The sequence below is a fragment of the Gopherus flavomarginatus genome, chromosome 12 (assembly GCF_025201925.1).
Source record: "Gopherus flavomarginatus isolate rGopFla2 chromosome 12, rGopFla2.mat.asm, whole genome shotgun sequence".
Classification (NCBI taxonomy): domain Eukaryota; kingdom Metazoa; phylum Chordata; order Testudines; family Testudinidae; genus Gopherus; species Gopherus flavomarginatus.
Genome location: NC_066628.1, coordinates 21,639,529 through 21,662,616, shown reverse-complemented (window position 1 = coordinate 21,662,616; position 23,088 = coordinate 21,639,529). Strand labels below are relative to the sequence as shown.

The following is a 23,088-nucleotide window of genomic DNA, read 5'->3' as shown; positions in this document are numbered from 1 at the left end:
ATGTAGCCATGCGGAACCAAACGACCGTGACCGAATTCATCCTCATTGGCTTCCTCTACTCCCGCCCTCTGGAATGCCTCATTGCTGTTGGCTTCTTACTTGCTGATCTTGTCTGGCAATATCATGATCATCACCATCATCCTCTTAGACCGTCACCTCCACAGCCCCATGCACTACTTCCTCTGGAACCTCTCCTGTTTGGAGATCCTTATTACATCTTCTGTCCTACCCAAGGTGATTGCCAGCTTTCTGACAGGTGACAGGTCCATCTCCTACCTGCCTTGTATCACTCAGTGCTACTTCTACTTCCTTTTGGGCTGCAGTGAGTTTGTCCTTCTGGCCGTTATGTCCTATGATCGCTATGTGGCCATCTGCAACCCACTGCACTACACCATGGTCATGAATGCTCAGCTCTGCTTCCAGCTCGCGGTGGGGTCATGGGCAACGGGGTTCCTGGCCACCATCATCCCCACCATCCTGGTCATCACCCTGCCCTTTTGCAATGCCAACCAGATTGACCACTTCTTCTGCCACAGCTTGGCCTTGGTCAAGCTGTCCTGTGTGGACACGAGCTTTGTGGAGCTGCTGAGTTTCATGACCTCCTCCGCCATCCTGCTGGGCTCCTTGATCCTGACGGTGGTGTCCTACACTTGTATTGTTGCCACCATCTTCAGGATAACATCCCACTCAGGACGCAACAAGGCTTTCTCCACCTGCTCCTCCCACTTCATCATCATCACCATGGGCTATGGCAGCTGCATCTTCATGTATGTCCGGCCTTCTGGCAGCGAAATCTCGCTCAACAAGCTGGTGGTCCTGCTCAACACAGTGGTGACCCCTCTCATGAGCCCCTTCATCTTCAGCATGAGGAACCAGCAGATGAAAGATTCCCTGAGGACAGCCTTGAAGAGAAGCATGAACTTGTCAAGGAAGCATATTAACTTCTGAATGGGTTTTTGTGAGGGGAAAAGAAGGGGAAATTAAACAAGAGTAATAGTTATAGTACTCTTCTAAGTTATAGTACTCTCCTAAGAAGTGGTAGTTCCCTGTTCAAATCCCTTTTCTCCTAAGGCAGAGGGGGAAATTGAAGCTGGATCTTTCACCTCCTAGTTGAGTACCCAAATGGCTGAGCTAAGAGTGATGAATAAGACATCCTTCTCACTCCCCAGGCCTCTTGCAAAAAACACCTTTGATGCTTTAACCCAAGAAAGTGTTCACAGCTGACAGATAGGCACCTCCCTGGAATCTCCCATTGGCTAGCCTAGATAAGAAACCCCTGAGCATGCTGGCTTTTGTCAATCCCATTTTTAGGTGCCTACCTTTCCCCTTTCATTGTATAGGGAGTTGAGTGGATAAACTGAGGCTTTGTGAATCCCTGTGAATTTCTAGGTACTAAAAGTCAGCTGCTTCAATGATCAGCACTGGAACATCTATGTCCCTTTGTGAATCTAGCCCATGTTGTCTTGGTCTATTACCGGGGATCCTCGTTGATCCTGAAATATGAGTAATAAATAGTAAAGACTATGAAATAAATGACAGTCATGTAGGAGTGATTATGGGGTACATATATTGTGCCAGTGCGATGGTGCAATCATGGTGAAATGGACTGTGCATCATTATCTCTCTCAAGCTAACTCATCAAAATATGCGACAAAGAGTCCTGTGGCACCTTATAGACTAACAGACGTATTGGAGCATAAGCTTTCGTGGGTGAAAACTCACTTTGTTAGATGCATGTGAATATTCACCCATGAAAGCTTATGCTCCAATATGTCTGTTAATCTATAAAATGCCACAGAACTCTTTGTTGCTTTTTACAGATCCAGACTAACATGGCTACATCTCTGACACTTGTCATTGAAATAAATGACTCATCTATTTACCTATTGACTCTATCTATTCAGGTGGTGATTTTCAAAATAGATTGAGGATGCAAAAGTTGTCAACACTTGACTGACTAGAGGTCAGGATTCTGACCTAGATACCTTCTTGGTTGGGTCTGGGGGCCCCACTGACCACAAAGCCCCACCAATTGGCTCATGCTCCCTTGGAACATGCATGGAGCCCTAGATTGAGACCGACAGACAGGTGGGAGTGTGGGTAGGATGCAGGAGGTGTCATGGGGGCTGGAGATAAAACCAAACACTCAAAAAGCATACCCTGGGAAGCGTGGTTTCAGGAGATATTGACAACTGTGATTTCGGTATTTCAGTGCTGATTGGTCAAGGAGAGAGGAGGAACTACCACCAAAATTCCTGCCTGTGCCCCAGAGCAGATGCTCATTGGGTGCAGGACCTACATTATGCCCCTCTTAGCACTTCCCCAAACAAGTCTCTTAGCACTGGCCCCTGACCAACCAGCAGTGAGGGGCAAGAACCAATTTTGACATCTAGAGTGTGAAAAGTTTGAGGGATGGGTGTGAAGAAATTTGTCAAGGTGTACAAGATGTGTATTCCATAACTACATTGACAACAGCCCACTTGGAATTTCACAAAATTCTAACTGAGGAAGCTCTCAAATGCCATTCAAATCAATAGGAGTTGGATGATTGTGAGTCTTCGCCTTCATGTTTTAAAGGAATCATGTCCCAGAAAAAAGAATCTCTTTCTTTAGTCCTTCCCAGTCTGTTGAAAACTGAGACTTTCTTCAGGGGAATGAAACCAGTCACAGACTCTGTCCACCAGTCTATGGTCATTCGGTCATTTTTGTAGACTTTGATGATATGGCTAAAATATTAAAGGCTGAGATTGTCAGTCACCCAACTCCCCTTGGTTTTGAATTGCATTTTTGAGCCTAAATCCACTAGGATCCTTTGAAAATCCAAGTCTACAAACATGTAGAAAGTGATATCCATGCTCAGATGATCCAAACAGGACAGGGAATCTATTGATCTGCCCATAATAAGGGTATAATTGAAAATTTGGTCCCTTCTCTGAAGAGCTGTCAATTAAAGAAGACAGTTGGCCTCCACAGAAAGGAAGAGAGAGATTATGAAATACATACATACTCAGAACCAGCTCCCTGATGTGCCCTGTTCTCTAAAAATCTTAACTCCCATCTGCCCCCAAGCCACCCACCCAACACACTTTAACTGCTATATCCACTCCTCTCTCAGAGCTAGGAATTGAATCCAGAAAAGCTGATACTCAGCTACCTGCTATAAACAGTCAATCTTCTTGGAACAGACTTCTCTCAGGTCATTGGAGAAGTATCCTTACTATGTTATTCACACACATATTTATAAATTGGGGGAGGGATAGCTCAGTGGTTGAGCATTGGCCTACTAAACCCAGGGTTGTGAGTTCAATCCTTGAGGGGATCATTCAGGGAACTGGGGTAAAAATGTGACGGGGATTAGTCCTGCTTTGAGCAGGGGGTTGGACTAGATGACCTCCTCAGGTCCCTTCTAACCTTGATATTCTAATGCAAAAATCAGAGGTTTTATTATTCATATACCACCTCTTCTTAATAATCATGATTGGCAAAAATCACGGTTAACAAAAGTTTATCTCTAAAGTCTGAGACTGTTGCCATCAGTATCATAACTTTGTCAATTTCAAAGATCTGATGTCTCAGAGGAAGGTGAAGAAAAACCTTATAAAACAAGGCAATAATGCAACTCTGCACAGGAGGACAGAGTTCCTCCAGTGACCCATCAAACAGCTCAGGCTATGGCTGAAGTGCTGACAGTTCCAGCACACTGTCCCACTAACCTGATTCAGCCCTGCCTTGGGGAGCGTGCATCCATGTGTCCCAGGCTAGTTCAAAGTCCGTGACTTGTCCTCTGGGAGCTGGTCTGAGAACCACTGCATACATTTCACATGAGACAACAAGCAGCCATCATGTGGTAACAAATTAGAGTCACGTCTGCCAGGGGATAGATGTGAACTGGAGATTTAAAAATCAATGGTGGGAAGAGCTGACATCCCTGGAGGATGCTGTCCTTGGCTTTCTGTAGATCTATTACAGCATGGAAATGGCACTGTGAATTTCCCTACACACACTCTTGACCAGTGTGCCTCAACTCTGTCTTTAAGAAGTCACTCTAGGGATAAGAGGGGAGTTAATAACTACCCATGGTCCAGTGAGTTCTCAGCTCCATCCTGAGAGTGCCAACGGGGGTGGTGGAGGTGGAGGGGCAATTTGTTCCCAGTTGGATGTTGAGATCATGATGAAGTGAACAACATATCTCCTTAAAGACTAGTCAAACTTCACACCAGTTCCACCAAGATCTATGCTGTTGAGATCACTGGCAATTAGTGCTAAAAGCTTTTGGCCTACCTATCAGTTATATTTGTTCTTGACATTTCTAGATACAATTTATACATCCTTGTTACATGTCCTTCAGGAGCCTGTTCCTAAGAAGCTTAAATAAATCGTCTAGGCTCTAAGGTCTCAGACCCTTATTGCAACAAACACATCTTAATCATGATGAAGAATATGTCTACTGTAAATGCTTGGAGAACTGAGAGTAAACCAATATTCTGACCTTGATCAACAAGAACGATTGACATTGCAATTTGGATTGGACCATCTCTAAATTTAATGGTAGTTTCTTTATTGCTGAGTTGATTTAATTGATCAAAGTGCTTACAAACAGAATACAATTAAAAATTCTCTTAGGCACCCATAGTCAGAAATAACCCTGGGGATTTTATCCCAGTAGTCACTGAACAGTACAGAAAGGACTGATGTCTGAGATTCACTAGCAGAGAAGCTTCTCGGTCAAGATAAGTCAGTTTCAGAAATGATGGAACTGCTCAGAAGTGGGAAGATTTGACTGCTCAGAGTAAGGTATTTGTGGGACAGTCTGAGGCATTTTTCTTCTTTACTATTATGACCCCAAGTTCATTTTATGGAGCCATCAACACCTAAATTATCTCCAGAATTGAAAGAAAAATATACAATCTCTTTCACTCTCTCTCTCTTTCTCTCATCTAATCACTCAATCTAATTTACTCTTATGTATCTAATCTACAGAATTGTTCTTAATTTTGTTCTCTTTGTCTTTTCAAAGGTATTATGCATAATGTCTTTCTATCAAGGTAACTAATAGTAATGAATGATTCATCTATCTGCCTATCGACTCTATTTGCAGTGTCATTTTCAATGATACCTAAAATATATTCATCTACAGGATTCTCTCTCATCTCACCCAGATTTGAGAGTCCCACAGACACACTGGAGAATCTTATCTGTCAAGAAGAACAGAAATTGGTCCAGCTGTGTTCCAGTAACGTGAGAGGTAAATCTAACCACATTTGCTGGCAGTGAAGTGTAAGGTTAGAAAAGACCAGCCATGTGTCTGGGCTGTTTGTTGTTGGTTTGTCTAGTGTTTATTCTCTCAACACTCTAGTATCTCATTCTCATTAATGGGATGGCACTGTGTGAGGTAGGGAAGTGGGAACACATGTGGGGGTGCTATTTAATAATCATTCATAGGGCTGCATGTCTGTCACAATGGGAAAGAAGTCACAGACACAGTGATTTTCCCATCTGTTCATGACTTTTTGTGTGTGTCCATGGATCACTCTGCAGTGGTGACTCCTGCAGTGCCTGTCCTGCTGGGCTGTACCCAGCCAGGCATTGTGACCAAGTGCACGGGGTCGCAGTGCCGCTCAGGTGTGGCCCAACTCCCCCTCTGGAGTGGACACAGCAGCTACCAATGTCCGTTCCTGAGGTGAGTGTGGGACAGGGTGTCAGAATCACCAACTAGAGATGAGTAAGATCCAAGGGATAGAATACATGAGCTGTGTGAACATAGAGAGATGAGAAAGGGGATAGGGTGAAGCTGATTGCGTAACTGTTATTCTACCTAATCTATCTTTCTATCTATTATGAGATACCATGCAAACCCCTGAGAGGGATCTAAATACCTATGTGGTCTCAACAGGACCGAGCTATGGAAGAAAACCTAACAGCAGTGACAGAGTTTATCTTTCTGGGCTTCTCAGACCTCCAGCATCTACAGCCCCTTCTTTTTGTCCTCATCTTACTCATCTACCTCTTCACACTGACAGGAAATGGCATCATCATCGCTGTCACAGCTGCTGACCTGGCCCTCCACACCCCCATGTATTTCTTCCTCAGGAACTTGTCAGTCTTGGAGATCTGCTACACTTCAGTGGTCGTCCCTAAGACCTTGACCAACCTCCTGTCAGAAAAGCAGGCTATCTCTTTCCTAGGCTGTGCAGTCCAGATGTACTTCTACATTTTCTTTGGCAGCACAGAATGTGGCCTGCTGGCTGTTATGTCCTATGACCGGTATGTTGCCATATGCAACCCCATGCGTTACTCACTCATCATGAGCAGAAAGGTCACCCTAAGCTTGGCAGCTATGGTCTGGATTGTGGGCAAATTAGTGGCATGTGAGCAAACGGCAGCCATATTCACATTACCCTTCCATGGGCCGAATAAAATCAACCACTTCTTCTGCGACGTCCTCCCAGTGCTTAGGATGGTGAGCACAGACACATCGCTCATCAATGCCATTATTTCCTTTCTCACTATGGTGTTCACAATAGTCCCCTTAATCTTAATCATCGCCTCCTATGCAAGCATCATCTGCACCATTCTGAAGATGCACTCAGGTGAGGGGAGACACAAAGCTTTCTCCGCTTGCTCTTCACACCTAATCACAGTCATAATATTCTACTGCAGTGCCTTTATCACCTACATGAGGCCCAGTTCCAATGTCTCTGTGGACACCGATCGAGCCCTCGCCCTGTTGTACACGGTCATTATTCCAACATTCAACCCAATCATATACAGTCTGAGGAACAAAGAAGTCAAGGAGGCTCTGAGGAAATTCTTGACCAGGAGTAACATTTCTTTGTTCTCATAAATACAGTTGTTTTTTTCTGATCATTGAGCCCCATTGAAGTGTCTCAACTTGGGAGGTGTCACAAAGTTGGAAAATGTCTGTATTATTGCCTAACAATATGATGTATAATTGGTTTCCCTTTTTAGCTCTATATTGGCATCTGATTGGGAGGGGGTAGCTCAGTGGTCTGAGCATGAGCTTGCTAAACCCACAGTTGTGAGCTCAATCCTTGAGGAGGGCATTCAGGGATCCAGGGCAAAAATCTGTCTGGGAATTGGTCCTGCTTTGAGCACGGGGGTGGACTAGATGACCTTCTGAGGTCTCTTCTGACGCTGTAATTCTATGACTGTGTAATGTTAAAGCAAAGGAGATTGTAAAGTGTGCTGTTAAGGAATCCATGAAGGGTAATTCAGTCTCTGAGGTACCCACTTCAGAGGGTTAAGACAATAATAGGCTGAGTCATCAACTGGGGGAAGAACCACCTGGCTGGCACCATCAATGTTAGGATGTTTTACTCTTCCTAAGGCTAGGGCTGAGATCAAAAGACCCTGAAGGGTTAAAAAAGAAGTGATTGGCTCTGCTGGAACCTGACAAAATGACCCAGAGCCAACAGGATGAAGACAGACATACAGACATAGTGAGAGGCAGGAACTGCAGTGGTCAAGCTGTAACTTGGTGCCCAGAGAGAACAGGATGGGTCATGTCTACCCAGGGGCTGGAGGGGAATGTCAAACATAAGGAAGACAATCGGTCCTGTAGGTCTTTTTGTTATTTTAAAAATCTGCTTCTCTAAGCACTTTGCACGTTTTGGACAAATACTCTTGTTTCTGTGTCACTGCAAATTATTCCTGACCACAGGGTCCCAATGGGGAACTTTGGCAGAGTGCAAGAACATCTGGACCTGAGAGGTAATGGGGTTGGCACCCATGAAGGGGGAAACTGGCAACCCCATTGGAGTGTGGCTGGATTTCTGGATCCCACCCCAGAGAGAAGTAGGGGCATGAGCTGGCCACATGGAAGGAGTTCACTCCTGGAGCTGGAGAAGGATCTCAGAAAGGGGCAGCTTACTCAAGAGGCATCCAGAAGGGCAGGTCACATTTAGAGTCTGGTCTGTATTTTATTACATCCATGTTTTAGGAAAGATGTGGACAAATTGGAGAGAGTCTGGAGCAGGGCCATCCAGAGGTTTCAGGGGCTTGGGGCAAAGCAATTTCAGGGGCCCCTTCCATAAAAAAAGTTGCAATACTATAGAATACTATATTCTCGTGGGGGCCCCTGTGGGTCCCGGGGACTGGGGCAAATTGCGCCACTTGCCCCACAAGAAGCAATGGTCTGGAGGAGAGCAACAAAAATGATCAAAGGGTTCAAAAACCTGACAGGAAGAAAGGTTAAAAAAACTTGGCCTGTTTACTCTTAAAAAAAAAAATGGCTGAGGTGGGACCTGACAACAGTCTTCAAGTATGTTAAGGGCTGATATAAAGAGGACGATGATAAATTGTTCTCCATGTCCACTGAAGATAAAACAAGAAGCAATGATCTTAATCTGTAGCAAGGAAGATGTAGGTTATAGATTAGGAAAATCTTTCTAATTAGAAGGGCAGTTAAATTCTGGACCAGGCTTCCAAGGGAGGTTGTGGAATTCCCATCATTTTAGGTTTTTCAGAGCAGGTTGGACAACACCTAGCAGGGCTGCTCCAGGTTTACTTGTTCCTGTCTTAGCACAGAGGGCTGGACTTGATGACCTCTCAATGTCCCTCTCAGCCCTACATTTCTATGAATGTCTGACAACTACAACTGCCTAAATGACTTCTAATCTCCTACCAACAGCATTTTCTGTTAAAAAAAAAAACAAACAAAAACAAAAACACCTGGGAAATTCACTCACAAAGAATTTGTGAATGCAGAGATAGGTTTGTACAGGGCTGGTGACATAGCATGCCTGTGTGCTTTAGCAATTTTGTGATTGTTTCCTTCATTGAGACCTTTGTTTTCCATTGTAACCTCCTTGTTGGTTTAGAACATCCAGATGCTAGTGAAAAAGTGGCCCATCCTGACAGCATCAGTCTTTCTGAGCACTGCTGCCCCTGCTAGAGTGCAGGATGCCTTGGAAATCACTCACAGGGAGAGATCCATCACTGGCCATCAATGCATACTGATTCTTCTGTCCTGGAACAATGGGTTTTCTGCTGGCAGGTCCGCAGACTTTGATTGACTCACTACACAGAAGCAAACAGGGGCAGGATTTGGGGCTGGGAAGTTCCCTCAGCAAAAGCACCTGGAAATAGGACGTGGCTGTGAGACTCAGCATCACTTAAGGATGCTGACCAGAACCAGGGGTGGTGAGATCAGACTGAGAGGAGTGCCTTGAGGATGTTGTTCTCCTAAGTTCTGTTCCTCTGGCGTTGTGTTGTAAAGTGTTTGCGTCTCTTGCTTTCCTGCTGCATTGTCCCTAAAGGATATGTCTGGGCTCCCACTGCCAGGTGAGGGGGATTGGGTATAAGTAACTGGTGGGCTGGGCCTGGTGGAGCGTGGATGGTGTGTGGCTGGCCGAGGGAGTGAGAAGGAGCTCTAGGCTGGTAGCTGGGACCCTATTCAGACAAGGTCCTGAAGTAAGGGTGAAGAAGCTGCAGGGCTGTAGGGAAGTGGCCCGAGGAATTAAAGCGGCAGTATGACTTAGGTAAAGAGACACAGTGAACGGCTGTTCTCAACAGGGTCCCTGGGCTGTGACCCAGAGTAGTGGACAGGCCTGGGTTCCCCCACCCCTATTAGCCACTGGGGGAGTAATGAGAAATGAGTCAGTTGTTTTGTGGTCTAAGACAGTTGGACTGCAGACTCCCACTGCCCAAGAAGGGCGTCATGCAGGGGGTCCTCACCTGGCAATATGCCTAAAAGAAACCCAGAGCTAGAGATAGTGACCAGTCACTATCTAGACCAAGAGGGGTTAGAATCACATGGGAACCATAGTTTGGGTTTGAGTACAACAGACTGATGTCTGACCAGGGGGAGGGCAAGGCCAGGTTGTAAGAGCACCCATTGAAATAAATGAGGCAGTTCACATTTCAGAGCCTTTGTTTCAGGCTCTCTGCATACTCAGACATTGCCACAGGGGTTTCACTCAGGTCATATTTGCTAGGTTTTCTTTGCAACCACACCATCTAAATTTAGACTTAGGGCTATATTCACCAGGGGGATTTAGGTGCCTTACTGCCCAACTTAGGTTCCTAAGGCCAACATTTACACACCATTGACAGTCATGAAACTCCTGCCCGATAGTTGCCTAATGTCCTCAGGTGCCTAAGTTTCCACCAGTAAAGTCCCAGAGGTGCCTACATTTGGCTAGTGGGCTTGTGGGAAGCCATCAAATTACTGACATCACTGAGCAGCTCAGCCCTGACTCATGCCAACTCCCCAGTGGCATTTACAAACTTGGTGCTCCCTCAACTATCTCACTTGTGGGGGTCTAATCTGATAGGTGTGCTCAGAGGTGTCTCTCAATCTCCTTTGTTCAAGCTGTACTACTCTGTGTATGTACTGAAATCTTCATTGGAGCAGGGAGTGGAATGTGGGTATCCCAGGAGAATGTCCTAGAAATTAGCCGTGTAGAGTCCGAGAAGGTATAGACAGAGTGGGAATAGCTCTATAGCCTAGAGGCCAATGCGTTCTCCGGAGACCCAGGTCTCCCTGCTCCATTGAAGATTTGCACATGTCAATACTACAGCCACACAGTAGTGTTGCTACTGCATAGACACATACTTTGTCGGTGGAATGAGTTTATCCATTGATGTAATAAATCCACCTCTCTGAGAAATAGTAGCTAGGCCAACAGAAGAAATTGTCCTTTTACAAACTGCACCCCTGCTCAAGACCTCATGGCCCTGCCACACCCTGCCCTTGAAAAAGGCAGTGGGGAGGATCCTCCAAGCTGTCTAGAAGGGCTATGTGGGACACAGCCAATCAGGGCCCAGCAGGCTTGTAAAAGAAGAGCTTCAGGGCCAGAATGAGTCTGTTCCTTGCTGGGCCTGGTGGAGCGTGGATGGTGTGTGGCTGGCCGAGGGAGTGAGAAGGAACTCTAGGCTGGTAGCTGCGACCTTATTCAGACAAGGTCCTGAGGTAAGGGTGAAGAAGCTACAGGGCTGTAGGGAAGTGGCCCGAGGAATTAAAGCGGCGGTATGACTTAGGTAAAGAGACACAGTGAATGGCTGTTCTCAACAGGGTCCCTGGGCTGTGACCCAGAGTAGTGGATGGGCCTCGGTTCCCCCACCCCTATTAGCCACTGGGGGAGTAGTAGCCTGGATTTTGAGGCACCCCAGAAGGGAAATGGAACTTTTGGTGGCCCAGGGAGGGCGAGGACATTGCCTCCTGTGGAAAACCCCTGAGAGTATGGCTCAACACCAAGGCCAAGACCACTGATAGATTACAGGACTAATTAAGGACCTGAGCCCAAGGAGGGCTACAGTGAAAGAAAGTGCAAGCCTGGACACATTCAACCAAGGGCCCTCACTAGGTTTGAGAACCCCAACCCCATTACATCTCTGTTTGCAGTTGCTTATAACTTTGTCAAATTCTTTCTGTCAACCCTGCTAAATTCCATTTGGGGATGTTACTCCCTTCTTGCAGATTCAAGGCAAAACTAAATTCTCTAGGCTCTAATTCACCCCTAATTAAAAATTTTGTAAAGAACCTCACACTATTATATCTACATGTCATAATTTAGTCACACATCACAGGGTACAAATAAGTCCTATTGACTCCCTAAAGCATATGTGGTTCTTCCTGAAAGAGAGGTTTTGGAATGGGGAAAAGTGGTGATATGCTACTGAAGCTTGATCAGCTGTGGAGGTGACTTGAATTCATAGAGGTCTTGGTCCTCTGATTTCCAGAGCAGCCTAGGATAGACCGTAGGAAAAAGTTAATAATGTTTGGATCTTATGGCAATAGTGCATTCTCTACTTCTCTGCTAAGGCAAATGGAGTCTGATGTCTCTGCTCACACCACACCCATATCTCAGCCTCCAACTAAAATACCATACTCTACTCCAAATCCAATAAGCATTTAAAAGTTTATGCTGTCAAATGGTCAAAATAGAATTTGATATGAAGTTGCTCAAATAAAAATCTGTAGCTGGGATTTTCAAAGGACCTCAGGGAGTTAAGCACCCAGTTTCCAGTGGACATAGTGCAAAGCTAGCTGGGTTCCTAACTCCCTTGGGCCTCTTTGAAAATCCCAGTCTCAGTTCTTACCATTAGGAAAAACAAGTTTGAAAATCTCGTCCAATATTTCATCAGTAGGTTTCAGAGTTACCACCCTATCTGAGAAGTAATGGAATCAAAATTCATCCCTGGCATAAATCTACTGATTTAAATGATGTTAGAATAGATATTTTTCTCTGGGGATTCCAAATGACCCCTAAGAATTGTAGATGCTCAAGACCTCTTTCCATTCACAGCTCTATAGGGTCCTTTATCAGGGTCGTATATGGAGCGTTTATTTTCCATCCATAGGGATTAGATGCTTATTTCTGCAGAAATTGTCAAAGACACCAGAAAAGTGGCTGTGATCTATGCTCCACTCCAAAGAGCCACAATCTGGCTTTGGATATCAGTGGGTATAGACGTACATCAACATGAACACTACTATTTCCAAATACAATTTGCATCACCATTACACAGTACAGTTACAGTTATTTCACCAGAGAACAAACTGACAATATCTCCCTTCCATTCCCTCTCCTCCCCACTCTAATTCCACCCAAAGCAGCTTCACCTTTGAACACAAATGCTCTAGGGATGTGTTCTCAAGCGTCCTTTTAAAGAATATATATTTAAGTTCTCCTTCAAGGTCTCCATTGTTAGTAATGCAGAACCAGCATCATTTGTTTATTTGAACTGGTAGGTGAGAGGCATTTCACATATTACTATAGCTATTATAATGATTGTGAATGTTCATTCTTTCATGGATGTTTTGAATCTCCTTCATCTATCTAGTCTATTTCACCATTTCTCGCTTTAGTGAGTTATATGAAACTTTCTGGTGCTATGGGGTACACAATTTCACTCTTCTGTAGTGTCTGAAGGGCACAGAAATTTTGAATATAAACATTTTATTTATGTTGTGCTTTTGTTTCTGAATGTACAGCTAATTTGCAAACGTGAGAGAGTATAATCTTTCTGATTTAGGTAAGGAGAAAACTAATGTATCAATTGGATTTTGGCACTTTGTATGCTGAAAATTTGGAAACGTAAAATAGATCAAAATAAAACATAGAGTGATTCTATATTTTACCACTATCTTTTACTAATGCTTTTAATAAAAGCATTCATAATCATCATCTTCACCATCACCATCATCTCTGTCTCACAGTCAGTATCAAATCTATCAGAATCAGGTGGGTAGCAAGCGCTTGTCATAACATTATTTTCCCATTTCTCTTTTTGTGTGTTTCTTTCTGTCTCTGTCTGACCATTTGTCTCTGTGTTGGAATATTCAAAACTTTCCAGTGTTGTGAAGGCAGAATATGGCTTTTCTGTAAAGCCTTGTATTAACCTTCCACGCCATTGTGGGGCATGTAGATTTCATATATGCAATCACAAGAAACTGCAATTTTGGTCATTTAGCTAAACTGAAAACAAATGGATCCCAATACGAAGTGGACTGCCATACTTTGCATGGTGGAAATGTCAAGCAGTTAAAGAAAGAATAAAATGATTGCATATTTTGTATATTTAATTAATTAAAAATAAGGTACACTCCTCATCATTCTATCTCACCAAATTATTCACTCTTCATCTACGTGCATCTCTCTCTCTCTTAATCTGATTTAATTGAAATTTACAATTCTTGTGGAGGGTGGAATCTAGCTCTTTAGTAGAAAGACATTGTAACCTACTATGTCTTTGACAGGTAAATAGATTTCATACTTATCCTTTTATCTTTTTTAAAAATGTTTATTTTGAATGCAATCTGGAAATGTATAGCAGCTAAAGAAATGAAGATTAGATTGTTTTTATATTTTACTAGCTAGTGGTAATAATCTTTCTCTCCACTGTCACTGTTTTCACAGTACCATGCCTCTGACTGTAGGACTAGAGTTACAGTCCATGAAGATTAAAATCCTTTATTTATCACTTGAATATGTGTGATATGGTCCATGGAAGGACAAACTTTCTCCAATACACAAGCACTAGTCCTGGCTAAAGGAAAGACTGGTATCTAAGAGTTAAAGCAAAGATGGTCAATCAGGAACATTCCTATGTCCCCCTTCAGGTACTCGTAAAGGCGTGTGATCTACCAGTGAGGGAAGGATTCTTGAGTTCTCTCTCAAGCTCAGAAAGGGAGTGAGCTCTGCTGTTTAGTGATCTGGGAGACTCAGAATCAGGACTCCTGGGTTCTATTCTCAACCATGAGAGGTGAGTAGGGTCTATCGGTTAGAGAAGCAGAGGTTGGGAGCCAGTACTCCTGGTTTCTATTCCAAGTTTTGGCAGGTGAGTGAGGTCTAGTAGATTAGCACAGGGGGCTTGGAGACAGGTCTCATGGATTATATTGCAGGCTCTGGGAGGGAGTGTATTGTAGTGGTTAGGGCAGTGAGGTCTAGGAGCCATGAGCATTCTTCAGCCCTGGGAATGGTGCATGCTGTAGCAGTGACATTCCTGGGGTCGAATACAAGCTCCAGAAGGCAAGCAGGTTCTAGGGTCCAGATCAGGGTCAGGGAATCAGGATGTCTAGCCTCCATTATTGGATCTGAGAGGGAAATGGGATCTAATGGTTAGAGAGGATTAGTAGGAAGAAATTCTAGACTCCTGGTTCTGCCAGTGAGCAAAGTGAAATATGCAAATTCTTGTATCATAACTTCTTGTCCCATGTTTATAGACCATTCTCATCTCTGCTGCAGCCAGGTGAAGATGTGGTCATGGAGAATCGAACCACACCAACTGAAATCATCCTTTTTGGATTTCATAATATTCAGGGGTTACATTTCCTACTGTCTTGGGGAACATCTTTACCATCATCTACATCTTTACCATCTTGGGGAACATGCTCATCGTCTTCTTCTCCTTGGTGGAACCATGTCTCCAAACCCCAATGTACTTCTTCCTGGGAAACCTCTCCCTCCTAGACGTCTGCCTGACCACCACCGCTGTCCCCCAGATGCTGGTGCACCTTGTCTCAGGCAGGAGCAGTATCTCCTATGCAAGGTGTGCAACACAACTCTACTTCTTCCTCTTTTTTGTGGGTGCTGAGTGCATGTTGCTGGCCACCATGGCATACGACCACTACATGGCCATATGCAAACCCCTGCGCTACACGTTGCTCATGAACAGGAAGTTTTGTGTTCTGCTGGTGTCAGTCTCCTGGCTTAGTGGTGCACTCAATGCAGCCTTGCACACATTCCTCACTATCCAGCTGCCCTTCTGTGAGGCCAACAGGATCAACTACTTCTACTGTGATATCCCACCACTGCTGGCTCTTTTCTGTGGAGACATCTCATTCAATATCACCATGATACTGGTCTCCAGCATCTTCTTGGGGTGGAGCCCCACCCTGTGCATTGGACTTTCATATGGGTACATTGTTTCAAAGATACTGAAGATACATTCCTCTGAGGGGAGGAGCAAGGCCTTCTCCACCTGTGTGTCACATCTCACTGCAGTCCTGCTCTACTATGGAAGTTGTATCTTCACCTATGTCAGACCCCTCTCTAGCTACTCACTGGATAATGACAAGTTAATCTCTCTGCTGTACAATATCGTCACCCCCATGTTAAACCCATTGATCTATGCTCAGAGGAACAAGGATGTGAAGAGAGCCATGAAAAAGGTCCTTGTGAGGAAAATGTTCTTCTAAGAGAATGACGAATACTGGCATCGGTATCTACTTCCATGAATGGGATGTAGTAAATTAGAACATGTGGGTTCTGGGAGTCAGGACTCCTGGGTTCTATTCTGCTTTCTGGGAAGGGAGTGGGTTTTAGTGGTTAGAAAAGGGGGACACCGGGAGTCAGAATCCTAGGTTGCATTTGATGACTCTTCCAGGGGAATGGGTCTAGGGGCTGGAGCAGCAGAGTTGAAGCCCCAGGACTGTTGCAAAGAGCCTTCATATCTATGGATGAAAGCTTTTATAGGGTGTTAAATGTTATGAAATGTGAAGGTTAATCACTAGGAAGGTTCGAGAAAGGATCCAACAATAGAACATTACAATTAATCTTAATTTATAAACATATTGTTTTTTGCTATGTGGCCTTGAACATGTTTCATATATTTATGAAAGATGTGGACAAATTGGAGAGAGTCCAGATGAGAGTAACACAAATGATAAAAGGTTTAACAAACTTGACCTTTGTGGAAAGGTGAAAAAAGGTGAAAAAAGGTGAGAAGAGAAGACTGACTGAGGACCTGATAACAGGCTTCAAATATGTTAATGGCTCATCTAAAGATGAGAGGGATCAATTGTTCTTCATGCCCACTGAAGGTACGAAAAGCAGCAATGGGCTTAATCTGCAGCAAGGGAGATTTAGGTTAGCTATTAGGAGAAGCTTTCTAACTCTCAAGGGAGTTGAGCTCTGGACAGGGGTGGCTCTAGGTATTTTGCCGCCCCAAGCACGGCAGGCAGGCGGCCTTCAGCGGCAGCCTGCGAGAGCTCTGCCGAAGCTGTGGGACCAGCGGACCCTCCGCAGGCATGCCGCCAAAGGCACCCTGCCTGCCGCCCTTGCGGCGACCGGCAGAGCACCCCTCATGGCTTGCTGCCCCAAGCACACGCTTGGTGTGCTGGTGCCTGGAACCACCCCTGGCTCTGGAACAGGCTTCTAAGGGAAGTTGTGGAATCCCCATCACTGGAGGTTTTTAGGAACAGGTTGGATAGACATCTATCAGGTCTGGTCTAGGTTCACTTGGTCCTGCCTCAGCACAGGGGGCTGGACTTGATGACCTCTCAAGGTCCCTTACAGCCTGACATTTCTATGATTCTATGATATACATTTGACTAAAAAAGTGAAATTTTGGGCCAGTCCTTCAACTACTTAAGCATGTGGGCTCAGATTTCTGAGGGAGTCTAAGGGAGTTAGGAACCCAACTCTCATTGATTTTTCAATGAACTCCTTTATGCCTCTTTGAAAATCATGGCCATAAGTAATTGTTGGATTGACTTACACCCTCTCCCCTCCTGCCAATGCACGTGAATCCCTTCACTCATGGGAGTAAAAGCCCATAGGCCTGTAAATGCCTCTGCCATGTTTCATTTGATGCTCCATCCCTGATATGGGTGCATATTAGTAGTGGGTGAATTGAACATTCCCTATTGCCTAACTCCCTCAAAGGCTGAGGCTTGGATTTTCATGGGAGCCAAAGAAATGTAAGTGTCCATCTCCCATTGGGAGTTAGCCTCCTTCAAAAAACAAAACAAAACTTCTCAACTTTTTTTTGTCTGTAAAGTCATTTCATATCTTTAGATGAGAAATACTGTGAAAGGTCTGGTCTACACTGCAAAGTTTGCCAAATAGCTATGTGGGCTAGGAGTGTGAAAAAAGTCACCTGTCCCTCACTGACATGCTATGCCACCAAAATCCATCATGTAGAGGAACTATGCTGACAGAAGCATGTGTCTGATGGTATAGCTTATGTCATTCAGGCAGGTGGTGTAGCTATGCCACTATGGGGCTCTGCTGACACACCAGTCCCACCCAGGAGTCTGTAATAAACAAGCCCAAAGTGACCAGAAAGTTTACTTATAGTATTTCTCATTTCCCTGTGTTTATTTCTCATTAACTTACACTAATTATGTTCATTTCTCTCTGCTTTTGTGTACTATTTAACCCTGTTATATGTATTTTTTTTTCTCTGCAAAATGTGTGGGGTATATTTTGTCTAAAAGGGTGTTACATAAAATAAAATTGATTTCATATTATTCTTTAGTATCTATCTAATCTATCCTATCTATGCCATCAAGAAATAAGGTGTGCATTTTTAACACTGAGAGTAATTAACCATTGGAACAACTTACCAAGGGTTGCGGTACATTCTTCATCACTGACAATTTTTAAATCATGATGGGATTTTTTTTTCCCCAAAAAGATCTCTAGAAATTATTTTGGGCAATTCTCTGGCCTGTGTTATACGGGAGGTCAGACTAGCTGATCACAACGGTCCCTTCTGGTCTATGAAACTATAGCTACTTATAAGACTCCCATCACCACAGTATCTGAGCATCTCACTAATAGCTCAGAGAAGGCAGTGAGGTTTGTCCATTGCACATGGGTCTATTTTTATTTGGGAGGCTTCTGGCATTCTGAGGCCCTGATCTGAGCACAGAATTTCCAGGAGTGGGGAGGGTCTCCTCAGATTCGTTCGAAGAGGGGCTACCGCATCCCTACTATAGGAGAAGAGGCCTTGGGGAAAAAAGGGGCCTACAGCTGAGCAGGTGCTATTTCCCTAGAGATGTATATAGAGGGAGTATTCCCCCTCTGCTCTGTGTAGGCTAGACAGACAGAAACCAAGCACAAGAATGACTCTATAGCCTAGTGGTTACAGCACTCAGCTGGGAGACCCAGAATCCAGTTCCCCTGCTCCAATGACTTTCATTATTTATCCACCCTGGAATGACTCCAGCAGGAGGGATTGAGTGAGCCCTCAGTCAGAATATCCCACAGGGCAGTGGTTTGAGAGGTGGCAAATCGCTGTTCAAATCCCTTCTGCCACTCAGCATGAGAGATATGAACCTGGGGTCTCCCATATCCCAGGTGCGTCTCATAACCATTAGGCTAAAAGTTATGGGGGAACGCCTCTTTCCCTCACTTGCAAAAAAAAAGCGTAGGTGTTAACTGCCTGAGAGGGGCGGAGCTTAGCACACATTCCTCTCCTTGTCGTGTCCATTGGTTACCCTAGCTGATTTCCCAACCAGAGTTCTGGCTTTTGCAAATCTCATTCTGAGGCACCTGTCATTTCCCACTCATTGCACAGGGAGCCTGAGAGCTGAACTCAGCCTTTGTGAATCCCAGACTTCCAGTGGTTTTCCAGATACCTAAAAGTTAGGTCTGGTGACACTCAGTGTCCCCATGCCTAGTTTATGAAGCTAGACCCTAGTTCTTCTGGATGGTGCCAGGCAGACAGCCCAGGAGCCTGCCTCACTCCAGTTCACCCATGGAGAAGCATGGCAAGGCGTTAGCCCTCCCTGTGTCAACACACAAGCATCTGTGGACTCCAGCACTCATCGCAGCACTAAAACTCCACCAGAGGCAGGGGGTAATTGGCCACAGCTACGAGTCCCTCTCCCCACAGCAGTAGTGGGGCTAGATGACCATTTGTGGTCCCCTGTTGAACAGGGTAACTGTCATAAGTTTCACCCCCACTCTGAACTTTAGGGTACAGATGTGGGGACCTGCATGAGAGCCCCTAAGCTTAATTACCAGCTTAGATCAGTATGCTGCCACCACCCAAATCATTTAAAACAGCTGTTTATGAGTCAGTTGGGAAACTTTGTCTTCCCCCTCAAAATATCTCCCTCCCAAGTACTGTAACCCTTCCCTGGGTAACCTTGAGAGACTTCCCCACCAATTTCCTGGTGAACACTGATCCAAACCCCTTGGACCTTAAAACAAGGAAAAAATCAATCAGGTTCTTAAAAAGAAGACTTCTAATTAAGGAAAAGGGGTGAAAGAAATGCCTCTGAGATTAGCATGTAAGCTGCTCTCACAGACAACAGATTTAAAACAGAGAGGATGTTCCCCTGGGCAAAAACCTTAGTTAAACAAAAGAAAAACCCAATTTGATTATCCCTCTAATGCAAGTAAGACAAAGTCACAAAAGGAAATAAACATAAGCTAATTCATTCCGTCTCTAATACTCACTACCCTAGTTGATTCCTGGATCTTTTCACTCTGGCACAGAACTTAATGAATAGAACAAGGGAAGAAATTCCCTCCTTCCTGTTGAAACATCTTGTCCCCCGATTGGTTCCTCTGGTCAGGTGTCAGCTAGGCTAGCTGAGCTTCTTAACCCTTAACTGTCTGTTTATGTCAGTAACAAAATCACAGAATCATAGAAATGTTGGGCTGGAAGGGACCTCCTGAAGTCATCAGTTCCAGTCCCTGTGATGAGGCAGGACCAAGTCTTTAGAGTTAGAATGCTTTTCCAAAAATCTAACAAATCTAGGCCCATTACTTCTTGCCCTACCTTCAGTGGAAATGGAGAACAATTGATCACCATACTCTTTATAACAGTCCTTGTCAGGTGCCCCCAGTCTTCTTTTCTCAACACTACACATGCCCAATTTTTTCACCTTTCTGCATAGGTCAGGTTTTCTAAATCTTTCATCATTTTTGTTGCTCTCTTCTGGACTCTTTCCAATTTGTCCTCATCTTTCCTAAAGTGTGGCACTCAGAACTGGACACAGTACTCTAGCTGATGCCTCACCAGTGCCAAGTTGTGTGGGACAATTACCTCCTCTCTCTTACATACCAGACTTCTGTTAAGACAACCCAGAATAATATTTTCCTTTTTCACAATTGCATCACATTGTTGAAACATATTATATTTTGATCCACCATAACCCCAGATCTTTTCCACAGTACCACCACCTAGTCAGTCATTCCTCATTTTGTAGTTGTGCATTTGATTTTTCCTTCTTAAGTGAAGTACTGTGCACTTATCTTTGTTGAATTTGATGCTGATTAATTTAGCCCAGTTCTCCAAATTGTCAATGTTGTTTTGAATTCTAATCCTGTCCTCCAAAGTGCTTGTTTCCCCTCAAAGCTTGGTGTCATCTGCAACTTCTATAAGCATACTTTCTACTACATTATCAAAGTAATTCATTAAAATGTTGAATGGTATTGTACCCAGCACTGACCCTGTGTGACCCCACTAGATATGTCCTCTTAGTTTGACAGTGAAACATTCATACCTCCTCTTTGAGTATCATCTTTCAACCAGTTGTGCACCCATCTTATAATAATTTGTCTAGACTGTATTTCCATAGTCTATTTAGGAGAATGTCATGTGGGACTGTGTCAAAAGCCTTACTAAAATAAAGATATATCTCATCTGCTGCTTCCCCTCATCCACCAACGCAGTAACCTGTCAAGGAAGGATATTTGATTGGTTTGGCATGATTTGTTCTTGACAAATACATGCTGACTATTCCTTACAAATCCCACTTCACTTTGCATTTCCTTTAGTGTACAAGGAGGCAATATGCTTGTTTCAGGTGCAAAGTTTAGAGGAGTGGCCTACAGGGTGACATAATGGCTCTGTTTATATCTGTGTTATGTCTCCTTCTAGAAGCTGGACTCAGAAGAGAACAAGAGAGCTACTAGTAGCTAAAGGAGACCTGTTTTCAATTGAGTGGTAGAGGCCAGGTATTCCAGCATGGGATTTTCAAGGGAGACTAGAGGAGTTCAAAGGCCTTTGAAAGTATCCCCTTTGAAAATCACGAACCAAAGTTTACAGTTCTCCTTTCTCATGAAACAGCCAGTCCCCATGGCTTTTGCTTAGAGCTCGGTGAGTTATTGACTTATTGATTCAGTGGCTGAAGCAAAAAATCTGTACAAAATTTGTTTGTTTCAGTTTCAAACTGCATATTGTGGGGTTGGTTGGTTGGTTGTCTCACCAAAATGAAAAAAGAAAACAAAACAAAATCAGTGGGCTCTAATGAAACATTTTGCATGTTGAGTCAAGTTCACATTATGAAATTGTAAATATTGTTTCATAAATATAATGTTGATTAGAAATGAGGTTTCGTCTCCAAAATGTCACAATGACTTGTTTTGACATTTCCCCCATATGACACTCTGTACCTCGGGGGAACACTCCACACCTCCATGTTCATCCTTATGATATGATTGTGTGGCTTCCAATTCAAAGTTTGTCATGTCCGATGTCTTTGGAAGGCTCATGATGCACTGAGCATTGTTGTTATAGTAATGTACTGATTATAATTACCTGTATATAGATATGAGATTGAAAATGTTAAAACAAGACCAGGCAAAACTCTCCAGGAGCAGAGGGACAGTTCAAACCTCACCAGGGCATGTATTGGACAAACCCAGCCCAACTTCACAGGAACAGAGGACACTGGCCTAGGCAGCAACAAAGAATCAGTTGGACTCTCAAGTGAGTCACCCACCTTCCCTTGGTCGGTTTGGGACTATGATAAGATAATGCTCACCTGACTCTGAAGTGGGGGGGGCAAAGCCAAGAGGGAAGGAAGAACCTTATAAAAGGGAGAGATATTGGCCATGCTCTCTCTCTTCCACCTCCATTTACAGATACCACCACCAAATGATTGAAGTGCTAATCAAAGAGGTGAGCCTGGCTGAAGGGCAAGCAGCCAGCCTGTGGTGAGAAGCATCCAAGTTTGTAAGGGTACTGAAAGTGTTAAAATCAACCTAGAATGTGTTTCGCTTTTATTTAATTTGACCAATCTGACTTGTGCTTTGATTTATAATCACTTAAAATCAATTTTTTGCAGTTAATAAATGTGTTTGTTTATTCTTCCTGAAGCAGTGCATTTGGTCTGAGGCATGTCAGTGACTCCTCTTGGGATAACAAGGCTGGCACATATCAATTTGTTTGTTAAATTGACAAACTCATATGAGCTTGCCGGGTCCAGTGGGCATAACTGGACATTGCAAGATGGAGGTGTCTGTTACATCTATCCCCCTACTCCATTTTGTTTCTTACAGCTGTCCCCATACTCCATTTTGTTTTTGTTCTCCTCCTGTGGCCGCCCCTCCCTGGCTGTTAAGTTGTTTACCAGGGCCACTGCCCTTCTCAAAGGGAGGGCCACTTGTGCTGCGTGCTAAGTGGGACCACTGCCCTGTTCAAAGGGTTGGTCCTGTTATTGCCTTGTTAAACCTGGGCTTTGTGTAGGGTAGGCAATGTCCAGAGCTGCAAGACCTAATGTGTTTTTAAGATCCTGGGCATGAGTCATAGGCCTCATGTGCTTTTGAGTCCTGAGGTGTGAACTCACACCTATTGTTCAGGACTCTGCCCAGGTATGTCTCTGTGCTCACCTGCAGTTTTTGCCTGTGTCCCCTCCCCTGTGACAGAGGGAGCCTATCAGGATTACTGGCAGGAAACTGCCTGAGTCTACCTTTAAAAACTGGCATTTTTAAAACAAACATTGGAGAAGGTCCTTGCTTTGCCACCTGGTCTGATCAGCTAGGGATCTTTGGGGGGCCCTCTCCCTGCTCTCGTTTGTTTTTGAGCGTACCCCCGTTTTTAAACTCCCCTCCCACAAAAAACGAATTTGTGCCTGGAGATCTCCTGATTATTGTAAGC

The 23,088-nt window shown here is 44.2% G+C and overlaps 2 protein-coding genes and 2 pseudogenes across 2 annotated transcripts in view; 3 read left to right on the top strand and 1 right to left on the bottom strand.

The window, feature by feature from the left end:
- LOC127032480 (olfactory receptor 12D1-like) overlaps window positions 1–23,088 on the bottom strand; it is a 411,893-nt gene that overhangs the window by 86,253 nt on the left and 302,552 nt on the right. The gene's annotated exons all lie outside the window — the stretch shown is intronic.
- On the top strand, window positions 9–948 carry LOC127032521 (olfactory receptor 6C74-like; annotated as a pseudogene).
- Window positions 5,794–7,274, top strand: LOC127032485 (olfactory receptor 10A7-like). The gene has a single exon (XM_050919802.1). The coding sequence runs from the start codon at window positions 5,879–5,881 to the stop codon at window positions 6,842–6,844; it is 966 nt and encodes a 321-aa protein (XP_050775759.1). The 5' UTR covers window positions 5,794–5,878; the 3' UTR covers window positions 6,845–7,274.
- On the top strand, window positions 14,724–15,664 carry LOC127032614 (olfactory receptor 5V1-like; annotated as a pseudogene).

Excerpts from the sequence above, each read along its gene's own strand:
- LOC127032485 (XM_050919802.1), top strand. The coding sequence starts at position 5,879 with ATGTGGTCTCAACAGGACCGAGCTATGGAAGAAAACCTAACAGCAGTG.